This window comes from Pteronotus mesoamericanus, unplaced genomic scaffold (assembly GCF_021234165.1).
Source record: "Pteronotus mesoamericanus isolate MK-2021 breed Mesoamerican mustached bat unplaced genomic scaffold, CSHL_Meso_final contig_182, whole genome shotgun sequence".
Lineage (NCBI taxonomy): Eukaryota > Metazoa > Chordata > Mammalia > Chiroptera > Mormoopidae > Pteronotus > Pteronotus mesoamericanus.
The window spans coordinates 28574147-28586302 of NW_026555078.1; the positions used below are offsets into that span (position 1 = coordinate 28574147).

General features: G+C 35.2%; 1 protein-coding gene across 1 annotated transcript in view; it reads right to left on the minus strand.

Annotated features, from left to right (window-relative positions):
* The window catches only part of LRRC9 (leucine rich repeat containing 9), an 88316-nt gene extending 76459 nt beyond the window's left edge, over positions 1-11857 (minus strand). Inside the window, exons 1-7 of the mRNA XM_054567034.1 lie at positions 11810-11857; positions 11324-11542; positions 9830-9970; positions 9261-9324; positions 8890-8960; positions 3951-4133; positions 1034-1189 (exon numbers count right to left, since the gene is read on the minus strand). Of these exons, the coding sequence (XP_054423009.1) occupies positions 1034-1189; positions 3951-4133; positions 8890-8960; positions 9261-9324; positions 9830-9970; positions 11324-11542; positions 11810-11857 (882 nt within the window). The remainder of the gene's footprint in view (positions 1-1033; positions 1190-3950; positions 4134-8889; positions 8961-9260; positions 9325-9829; positions 9971-11323; positions 11543-11809) is intronic.
* Positions 11858-12156: the final 299 nt, after the last annotated feature.

Consider the following 12156-nt stretch of genomic DNA (forward strand, 5'->3'; position numbering starts at 1 on the left):
TCAAGTGTTTATTAGTAATTTTTAATTTCTTTTGTAAAATGATAGTTTATGTAAAAATATAAATTTTTATATTTAGACATTTACTTCTTGTTTTACTTATGAGTCCATTTATACTAAGGATAACATGTTTGTCCATCATGTTTGTTGAAAACCATTTTTCACTTTTCAGATTGTCATTTGTTGTTTATGTTCATTAAAGATGCTTTTTAAAATAAAAGCACTTTATCTTTTCTTTTTTTAAACCAAATCTAAATTCTGTTCCTTTGTGGTTTCTGGTATTTCTTTTATTTGGAAGGCTGAGATCAGTTAAATATATTAATCTATATATTCTTCAGTTTTTCATGTTTTCATATTTACATTTAAATCTTTTTTCCCCAGTCGGTATTTACTTTAGTAAAATGTTAATTAAGGATCCAACTTTCCTATCCCTGAGTAGTTTTATCTATTTTTGTAATACCGTGTGTTGAATAACCCATTAGTTTCGCATACTTAAAAAATACATGGTTCTTTTATATACAAAATTCTGTTTTGAGGTAAACAATCCTTAATTTTTCAGAATCTATTTTTAGTAAAGGAAATCTAATTTAATCTAAATAAAAAAGTGTACAAAATATAACTACTAAAGTATAGCTTGATATAAAGTTCTTACCTTGTTGTATACCTTAATAATATTATTAAAGGGATATTTCAACTCTTTAGATGAGAAAATGAATTTTGAGTACAACCTACTGGTATCTAATAAAAATGAAGCTGAGATAAGTTTAACAGATCTCTATAACTCTAATATATTAAATTAATTAGTACTTTACAATTTTTATATATTTTTTTTGAACTTAGATTTCTAAGCACAGAATGAAGCCTAGTGAAGCACCTGGAATCAAAACATTCTGGGAGCAGGCTTGACTTGAAACTCAATACTAATTTTTATCAACATATGTATATGTGAATATATATAAATTTAAAATACAATGCTATTTTATCCATCAGCTTTCTTAAGATGTGGCCACTGAAAATGAACAGTATTAAATCTTACATTTTTTTTCACAAAGCTGAGTAATTTTATTCGTTCTTCTGGCAACTTCTCTAATTTACATTTTCGATCATTCAGTTTTTCAAGGTCTTCATTAAGATGCCTCTGAACAGTTTTTATACGCATATTGTAATACATTATTTTTTTCATTGCTGTGATCTAAAAGTGAAAAAAAACCAAAAGATTAGCTGAAATAAAAACAATATAGGTAATTATTAGCAGTATATTATGAGTGCAATATATTCTAAGTAACAATTAGAATAAACAATTCTAACAATTAGAATAAATATATTCTAAATAACAATTAGAAAAAATTGCATTTTCAATTACTAATAATGATGTTGAAAGGATAATGGTTATACAGAGTTCTATATTGAAACTTAATAAACAAAATATAAAATTCCAAAAGGTTTCTTTATGGATAATATTTTAAATGTGAGGCATATTCACACTTATTTCCAGGATAACAATATAAAGAGACTACAGATAGAATTCAATTTCCAAAATAGTATCATGTAGCTAATGAGGCAGTGCCAACTACTAAGGCAAATATATAACTACATTTTTTCTACTTGATTAATTTAGTGAAAAGTAAAGAAATTAAAAAGAATTAAAAGCAAATGTAATATTAAATTCATTTTTAAGCATAGTTAAAAGAGGATTTCATTTTTTTCCCCCCAACTCTATAAAAGGATGCTCTAAATGAACTTGTCTTAGATTGAGCAAATTACTAAATTATCAATTTAGCCCAGTCAACTCTATAAAAGAGCAGACTCATGTATCCAGCTACTTACTGGATATCTCCCCTTGGATATTCAAAAGATTGTTCAAAATTTATATGCTTAAAATTAAATTGTAATTCTAAACCTACTCTCCCCAATCTCTTCCTCATCTCATCAAATAGCAACTCCCTTCCTTCTTTCAGTGGCTTGGGCCAATAACTTGGAATTATTCTGTACTCCTTTCTTCTGCACCTTATATCCAATCTACCAGCAAATCCAGGTTAGTTCCGCCTTCTAACTACTACCAAAATCTGACTACTTTTCACCGCCACCTCTCCTAGCACCCTGTATCAAACCATCAACATCTCTCATGCAAGTTACTGGAATTTAACTTGTCTCTCTGCTTTCACCTTTTTCTCCCTAATCCTTTATTGTTATTCCATAATCCAAAAGGATCCTTCTAAGTTACGTAAGTCATCTTGTCATCCCTCTGCTTAAAATTTTCCAGTGGCCCCTGCCTCACTCAGAATAAAAGCCAAAGTCCTTACAACAAAGTACTTAGAGTCTCCCATGATCTGCAGCACCCCCACTCTTGTCTCCATCTCTTGCTTCTTCTCCTCTCACTCACTCAGCTCCATCCACACCAGCCTTTGTTGTTCTTCAAATGTGAGGCATGCTCCTGCATCAAGGTCTTTACACTTGGCTGACCCCTGAAGAGCTTGCTTCCTTACTTCCTTCTAGTCTCTGCTCAAATGTCACCTTAGCAAATCCTTTCCCAACAATGCTATATAAAATAGCTAACACCACGTCCACTGCCCCTACCAACAATCCTGTTTCTTCCACCCTTGTTTATTTTCTCCATAGCATTTATCACTATCTGATATATTAGTTGTTTCCTTATTTATTTGCTTATTATCTGTCTCCTCTCAATAGAATGTGAGCTCCAAGAAAGCAGGGATTTTGCTTGTTTAGGTCACTTTATACCTCTAGTGCCTTGAACTGTGCCTGGAATGTGATAGGCATTAGATATTTGTTAGATAAATGAACCAGCCAAGTAATTTCACAAAGCGTATTCACCTGCTCACCTTTGCAACAGCCTGAGGTAAAACTACAGAGACGATAATGCAAATTTCAAAAATATGGTTGTCACTGCAAAATTTTGCTGTTACTTTAGACTTAACATAATTGTTAGAGAAGGCATTCCACCTTGGCCTCCCAATGACTCCAAACATCTGCTAGTAGACAAGAACTCTAGTCCTTTGCTTTATACTGCAGGGAAGTTTACTTCTTAGATTGGGGTGGAAGGGATGATAATCTCAGTTTTGGAGAAAAGAGAGAATGGAATTTGAGAATAAATTCTCAGACTGGCAAGAGGAGAGAAACAAGTTAAGATAAAAGAATAAAGACATTCTTGATCTATGCTGAGATGATGAATCAGCCACAGGAAAGAATGGGAGGGTCATGTGTAAGGGTATCCACATACTTGGCACATTCTACATACTCAGAAACTATTGATTGTAATGGACAGATAGGGCAGAGAGAAGTAGAAATACACGGAAAGACTATTAATAAACACGGTGACTTCCTACGAACTCTATTCTGAGATTACAGACCTTTGGTGGCATGTCAAAGTAGCCCCTTTACTGGGAGGTTCCCCATCAGTGGAAGTGCTGGCATAGTTCTCTTCAAGATTTCAGAGATCTTCAAGATTTTGGCAGTGTGGGTGGTTCCACTTATACTTCCAGGGAACTCCAAGTCATCTTTAATTAGATTAAAATTGACCTAATCCTGACATACTACCATCCACCACAGATACTTTCCAATTCTGACACATAAAATTTCAAATGAGAGCAGGTTACTTGTTTCATTTCTACTCTACTTAGGCATTATTAATGTTTGTATATATAGCACTAGTTCAATTATTCTTAACATGAATGATAATTTTTTAGATTTCCTCCTTTTAGTTTTATATAAATTAAAATATTTCTCCATTTTTTTCACCTTTGAGCACTGTCATCAAAATTGAAATCCTGGTACTAATGTTATTATTGGTATATTTTTGTGTGAAATGCCCAGCCCACTGGGGCAAAAGTCAAACTTCTGACAAGAATGAATACGACCTACCACATGTGGACATCACCAGAAAGAAGCAGTTAATCGAACTTAAGTCACAGATACCTGATTAGGGATGCACTTACATCTGCCAGTTCCTTGATTGGCTTTGCTGACACATCAAATGTGTCAAGTCTTTGAAGGCAAGGCAAATGATACAGTACATGTGTGGAATAATTACACAGCAGGCAAACTGGGTTGGTTTTATATTGAGGATCATTCAGACATAAATCCTTTAAGCGATGAAGCCTGGTTAAATTAGTCAGGTCCTAAAACAGCAACAGTAATAATGTTTAATTAATTGCAACTGTCCATTTCTAAAGGGGGTTTTTGAACACTTGAGATCACCATAATGTAATACAATGCATCCTAATTATCTGCTTCAATATGTCAAAGCGATTTTGATGGAGAAAATATCCTTCTCTACTGGAACACATGCTAAATATATGACAATAGATCATTAATAAATAGATGACTCTATATAACTATGTGTGCAAGTTGTACTTTTTTAAAAAAAGGCCCAAGAATATTTACTAAATCATGTATTCCACCTGGAGCCTTGGAGCCAGTCACTTGAGCATGTTTATTCATTAAGACAACATTTCCTTCTCTGCACAGCTCCTAACAACCCCAATGCATCTGCTTCTCTTTCACCCCCCGACCCCCTCACCACCTGGGAACACTACTTGCCATTTTTCTCGGCCTCCAGATCTGCTCTTCTCATCCCTGCTCTATCGTAATCACCATTAAATTCCTGATTTTCAGTTGTTTTAAAAATAGCGTTGCTTGTTTCTGTGAATGTGTTTTCTACCTATTAAGGACAACTGAGACCTAGCTTTCTCCGGGGGGCCTCATGTTTTCTCTCAACCTGTGGAGGCAGAAGGGTCAATGATGTACATCCAGACTGTCTCAACATCTTTTATCCTGAAGTCTCAGTCATCTTTGGCATCTGGTCTTTGCTTTGCCCTTCAGTCTTGCTTCTTCCAACTGAAGCCCTGAGATTTTATGTTTTTGCCACATGCTGAAAAACTTGAAGTTTCAGAATGTACCAGACCTTATCTTACCTTCAGACCCTCACTCATGCTGCTGCCTTTGAATGAACTGGACTTCACCCCAATTTAACCTCTTAATCTCTCAAGACTCAACCTAAAAATCATCTTCTTTGGGAGCCTGTTTCATCCTCCAAGCTTGGGGTAGATACTTCTCCTATGAACTCTTAGCCAGTGGGCTTACCTTTGCTATAGAATTTATCACATCCTACCACCAACTGCTTATGCGTCCACAAGTCTATAAGCCAAGGATCTACATGGGCTTTGGTCCTCTATCTACAAGCTAAGGATAGTGACTGCATTTTTAAAGTGCTGGGGGGGCGCGGGGGGAGAACAATATATGACAGAGGCCACATGTGGCCCACAAAGCCTAAAATATTTTCTATCTGACCTTTTATAGAAAAGTCTGGCAACTCTTGAGATAAAGTCTTTGAGAGCAGAGTTTGTATCCTGTTTAACAATGCATTCCCAGCACTCTGCCTTTAGAACACAGTAAGCACTAAATATGTGAATTTAATTGAATGATTATGACTTCCTTCCAACCTCCAAGATGTCCTCATATTTTCCTCAATGAAAGCATTACTCGAGTGCTTCCTGGGGGAGGAGGGTGCTATGGTGGAGCTGGACTTGAAAGGATGAAGGGCTAAGCAGGAGAGTCAGAATCAGAGCTAAGGGAAATCTAAAGCAAGAACCAGGAAACGTTAGCTCTGAAGATCAAGTACAAATGGGATGGGGAAGCTGCTAGAGTAAAAGCAAGACAAGGTCAGGTAGCCAACGTGTGTCCAAACTCTCTGACAAGTGAGGACATGGATTACTGGCAGGGCCTTGGGCTATGGGCTGGGCCCAGGGCACTGGTGGAGCTAAGCAGTGTTGCTCTGAAAGGGAAATTTCTGGTCAGAGCCGTGCAGAGAATCATTTGGTCAAATTCTAAAGAAGCAAAGAAGACAAACCTCAGACTGTTCTGATGCATAAAGACAAGTCTTTGATTTCTGGGTGGCTATGTTGCATTTGAACATCAGTTTGGGCTAGAAGATGGTGAACCTGGAAATCTTACACAGGAACCCCCCCACCACCTACACTCAAAATTCAGATGATATTGGAGTCATTTTTGTCACTGAGAAGTAGTGTTGTGGTACCTGATGCAGATGAAAAGTGGCACAGAAGTTTTCCATCATTACTAGAATAGTATCTTTTTAGGGTAGATGGAAAGACTAGAGATAAAAATTCAAGATAATGGTGTTTCAGGAATATTCCTAACATGATAGTAGTAAAAGTTGCTGTGAATCATGTTCAATGCTTTTACAATAAATAAATATCATTATTATAGGAAGTCTTTTTAATATTAGGTCATACAATGAATTTTCACAATAACCTTATTTTTATTCCCAAATTGAAATAGAATACGTTAACATAATTAAACTGATAGTAATAATGATAAAATATCATATCTATTGAGTGTGTACCGTGGGCAAGTCATTAAAATTCTAAGACCTTTACACTATTACTTCACGTAAACTTCCTGTCACCACTGCGTTATGCTGTGTCTGGTTTGTGGCAGGGCTGGAACGGACAGATCTTCTTGTCTATGCAGCCTGTACTCTTCGCCCAAAGGCTGCCAGGGCTGGCCGGGGGGACAGAATTCCGTCTGACTTCCTGGCAGGGCAATCCCTTATCCTCCCAGCATTTTGCCCTTTTCTTCTTTAGCTTCAGCTCGTGATTCTTTGTCTCACTCTGTTCCAACCACACCGGATTTCTAGTTCCTTGAATTTGCTACCTTCCTTTCCACCACTTAAGTCCTGCACACTTTGTGCAGAATGCTCTTTCCTTAGGTAACTGCTATTCATGTCTCATGTGGTGGATTAAACATGACCTCCCACAGCATTTCTCTGTCACAGCTCCCTCTGATTCTGCTGCTGCTATTACTCAAATATATCCTTTGATTTCTGACCCCCAGGCCTTTGTGCATGTTGTCCTCCCCACCTGAGAAGGGCTACCTGTCACTGCCTGGAAGACCCTCCCGCAGTGCCTATGGAAAGTCTGTCAACCCTTCAAGGTGTGACCACATCAAATATTTCCTCCTGATTTTGACCGACAAAATAAAGTTTAAGTTTCTTTTTTTAAAATTTTATTTTAATTTATTTTTTCAAAGACATTTGTCTCTGTCTACCCCCCCCACCACTTTCCCTTGCCCCCTTCCTCCTTCCCTCCCTCAGCTCTTCCCCTTTGGTTTTGTCCATGAGTCCTTGCTATATGTTCCTTGACTTTCCCCTTCCCTTCCTTTTTTAAGGTGCTTATAACATTCTGCCTCATTCCGCAGCTTTTTGGTGTCTTATATTCTTCTTTGAGTAAAAGAATGCCTATTTTAATACTGATCAATTCAAGAGTATTTCTACAGTAAATTTACTCATCTTTCTTCAGCATTTTCTAGAGGAAGTGTTAGAACATGCACCTTTAATCTGACACTATCAAAATCATGAATGCCAACTTTTCACTCACATTATATGCCATAAACATTGTTTTTTTAAAACTTGTTTTTTCTCTTTCATTCAAGTGCTTGACAAATGTTTAAGGTTAATTACAAAACAGACCAAGTTTCTGTATTCATGAAGATTGTATTCTAGTAAGGGATATGGATAAATGCCAAGAGGAAAAATAAAACAGGGAAAAAGAGATGGGAGTGCTTCAGAGTGGGGAAGTGATAGGGGTTGTTGGTATTTTACATCAGTTGGGCTGGAAAGGCATCACTAAGAACATAACGTTTGAACAAAGTCCTGAAAGAAATGAGGAAATGAGCCGTGAGGATATACAGGGGGAAGACCATCCCAGCAAGTGCAAAAGCCCTAAAGGGAGTGTGCGCAGGGAACAGTGCGGAGACCAGAGTGGCTGGAAAGGTGTAAACTAAGGGGAGAGTGGTAGAAACTGTGGTCAGGTGGACAGTTGGTGGACTAGATTAGTTAGTCTTGTGGTTATTGTAACCACTGAGTAATAGCTTTCACTTTGAAAGAGATGAGAGAAGAGTGATTTGATCCGATATAATTTTAAAGGAATGGGCTGCTGTGTGAAGAACAGACTAATCATAGCAATAGGAGAAAGAGGACTTTTTTTTTTTTTTGCAATAATGCAGGTTAGAGATAATGGTATCTTAAACCAGGTAGGTAGTGATGCAGGTGGTAAGAAAATGGTCAAACTCTGGACATATTCTCAAGGTAGAGACAACAGAATTTGCTAATGGATTGAATGTGGAATATGAAGGAATAAGGGGAGTCAAAAAAGACTCTAAGGATTTTGGCTTAAGTTAATAGAAGAGTGGAGACACCACTTAGAGAGGTGGAGAAGGCTGCATGAGAAGAAGTGTCCACGGGGGGAAAGTCAGTTTGAGTTAGAACAGGAGCTATCTATAGTTTGGGGAGTTGTTAGGGAAATCACTCTAATGGATATGTATTTAATGGAAGACGACTGAGTGTGAAAACCTAAACCAAGAAGAAATCATTAAAGAACTAGTGAGTGAAATCAAATGTATTTTCTTTTTTGTTGGTACATAGAGTTTGGACACATATGTTAGAGATACCAATTTAGGAGGAATAAGTGGATAAAATGTGTTTAAAGTCATTAGATATTATAAGATTATTTACAAAATAAAGGCAGATAGAAATAAGAAAAGATCCTAGGATGGACCCGAGGCAGTTCAATTTTTTTATGTTACGAAAGGATGAATAATCAGAAAAGGTGTAGCTACAAAGATCAGAGGAAAACTAAGAGAAAGCAGTACCCTAAAAGCCAAGTGAATAGTTATTTGTTTGGTTTTAATAGTGTCAGATCATTAGTGTCAATTTATCTAACACTAAAGTTTCCAGGAGTATGGGGAAGTCCAAAAGGATTAAATTATTTCTTAAAAGGGGTCTGTTTAGTCCATTTTTGAAATAAGATGGCTCATGATCCAAGCTGATAAATAAAAATGTATTCCACTTCAACATACCTTGAAAGAACATATTTGATTACCAGAAAGGTTTAATTTTTCCAGTTGTTCATTGGGATCAAGACATCGACCTTTAATTTAAAAAACAAGGTGAAAGAAAAATTACATTTGTTTTACCCTCTGTTCATATCCTGTTATATTTCTGAGTTGTATATGGGCATCAATTCTTGCATGTCAATAAGACTAAAAATAACACTGTCTAATTAGTAACCACTGATTAATGGATAATATTTTCACACCCTATAATCATAGATTTAGAAATGCTTTCCAAAGATATCAGACAAAAGAGTGTAAAAGAAAGAAATGTACTTTTTATACTGATAAGATATTATTGTAGCATTATCTTACATTCCAAATGAGACAGTACATACCAATGCTGCTTATGAGATTTCCAGCAAGGTTGAGGTCATTTAAATTCTTCAAAGTGTGCAAACCCTAAAAATTTAGACAGTATATAATTTAGGAAAAATCATTCAAATTTACGTTTATAAACCATCTGATCAATCTGGTTAGTCCTTCAGGTGTTCTGAGCACTGAGCACAGAAATAAGTGGGTACCTCGATGAAGCCATCTTTGTTTCTCTGTAACCTGAAGAGAGTGATTGGAGGAGGAGGAAGCAGGGAGGGAATGAAGAGGAAATGAGGAAGAGGAATAGGAAAAAGCACATCACACAGAGTGTGTTTATAATCTTAAGCAAGTTATATATAAAATTTCTTTAAACCTCTTTTTTTTTAATCCCCAAAGAGGCAATAATACTTTACTTCTGAGGCTTGGTGGGACGAGTAAAGGAAATAACATATACGAAATTCTCTATGTTAATTCTTCTTAACAACAATTAAACCATAAATATTTTGGCTTTTAAGCATAATATGATCTTGGACATTCTGATTTACAATCCAGAGTAGTAATTAACTTTACATATACAGTGAAATTATCTTACCTCAATATTTTTAATTGTATTGTGGTTCAGCCAAAGAACCTCCAATCTCAATAATTTCTCTAAATTTTCTATTTTGGAAATTTTATTATAATACAAATACAGTTTTTCTAAATTTTTACATTCTCGAAGACCTCCAATTTTCTGTTAAAAAAAAAAGAGCAGTCTGAGTAGTGTTAGCTTATGTTTTGCCAGTAGCCTTTTTTATAGAGTAGATATTAAGTATATTTTCTTTTAAAGATCACATTTTTGCAAAATCAGTATCTAGCAAAATTAAATAAATTTTAAAAAAGATTTTATTTATATATCTTTGGAGAGAGGGGAAGGAAGGGAGAAAGAGGGAGAGGAACATCACTGTGTGGTTGCCTCTAGTGCACCCCCTACTGGGGACCTGGCCTGCAACCAAGGCATGTGCCCTGACTGGGAATCAAACCATTAACCCTTTGGTTCTCAGGCTGGCACTCAATCCACTGAGCCACACCAGCCAGGGCAAAAATTAAATAAAATTTTAAAAGAAAAATATATAATTTGTCCACCCAGGCACAGCTATTTTCAATTTCATATTCTCTTTATTTTTAAAAACATCTTATTTATTTATTTTTAGACAAAGGGGAAGTAGGGGAGAAAGAAAGGGAGAGTAACATCAATGTGTAGTTGTACTCGTGTGCCCCTAGCAGGGGACCTGGCCTGCAACCCAAGGCATGTGCCCTGACTGGGAATTGAACCAGCGACCTTTGGTTTGGAGGCCAGCACTCAATCCACTGAGCCACATCAGCTAGGGATCATATTCTCTTTAAGTTTAAATCAACTCTATACCTAATTTTATATTATTATAATCATAATACCTATAAGATTTTATGTTTTTTAAACTTAAGACCACCTAAAATGTTTTCATAATTTTCAAATTATAATATTTAATAATTACAAAATATTTCATGAAGTTTATTATCATTTTCTTTAAAATAACCCTATATGTAGCATATTTATATTTTAAAATTTTAGCTATTATAAATAATACTAAAATAAATAATCATACATACATTTGTTTTCTGCTGTTGAATTTCTCTAGGACAAAGTCTTAGAATAGGGATTTCTGAGTCAAATGGTATGTACTTATCTTTGGCCCTTCATAAATTTTTTAATATTGTTTTTCAATATAAATATTATCTAAGTGACCAGATTTCATTACTAAGCAATACTGAGTAGTATTTGGTCTGATTTGATTACTAAACAGTAGATATGTCTATATTTTAATTTTTTATTTCTATATTTTCCCATGTATAAATTTATTTCTACTGTTGCCTGTTTATCTGTTCTTATTTTGCTTTGTTTTGTTTTACTGGATAGAGAGTTTTATTGCAATTCATCATGTTTGGTCTCCTTTTTCCTCTCACCTGTTTTGATCCATATCTCAAGCATATATTTCAATGAATTATTTTCCAAAGCCAAAGAATTCCACATACAATATTTCATATGAAGTTACATGTTTAGACTTACCTCTAAATAGCATTCAGCAATCCAAAGTTCTTTGAGTTGTACACAAGTCTCTAATCCTGAAATTTCTTTTATATCTTGAGCAACGATTGTGAGACTTGTTAAATTAGGAAATAATGATAATCCGACTATACGGGGACACCCTGAGAAAAACATCTCCAGTTTTGAAGTATTTGATCCTTCTTGTCCAACCATCTCATAAGATAAACCATTGCATAAACACTGTTTTCGAAAAAGAAACTGGGTTATTTCCTATTTAAAATAATTGGGAGTTATTTTTTGCCATTGGAAATTATAAACTGTCAACTGCATTGATGACATTTTTTACTCTCACAAGAAGGAATGTTGTACCATATATATAATTTTTCTATGATGCCAAAGGTCACATGGTAGAAAAAAATCCCTAGGTGAGCTCTAGAAAGGGGTGTAAAAATATTCCATTTAATATTCTTGCAAATGTGGTTGAAAATATATTTGACTTTCACTCACCAGTTCTTTAATGATTTCTTCTTGGTTTAGGTTTTCACACTCAATCATCTTCCATTAAAAATAAGGGTCATATTAATATTATCTATTAAGGAAAATAAAAAATTAAAATAAATATGAGTTATGCCATTCCACCTACTTAGGTGAGACTACCTACCTGTGGCTTGAAATCTTTGCATAGTACACTACCAAGTATCTCTCTCTGAGCCCCAAGACAGTCCATTCCATCTCTAAAGTTTTCTATTAGAAAGTTATTTTCATCCTGAATTTAATTATCTCTTCATAACTGCTTCCCATTTGTTATCATTTTACTCTCTGGGTTGAAATAAAGCAAGTATAATTTTCTTCCA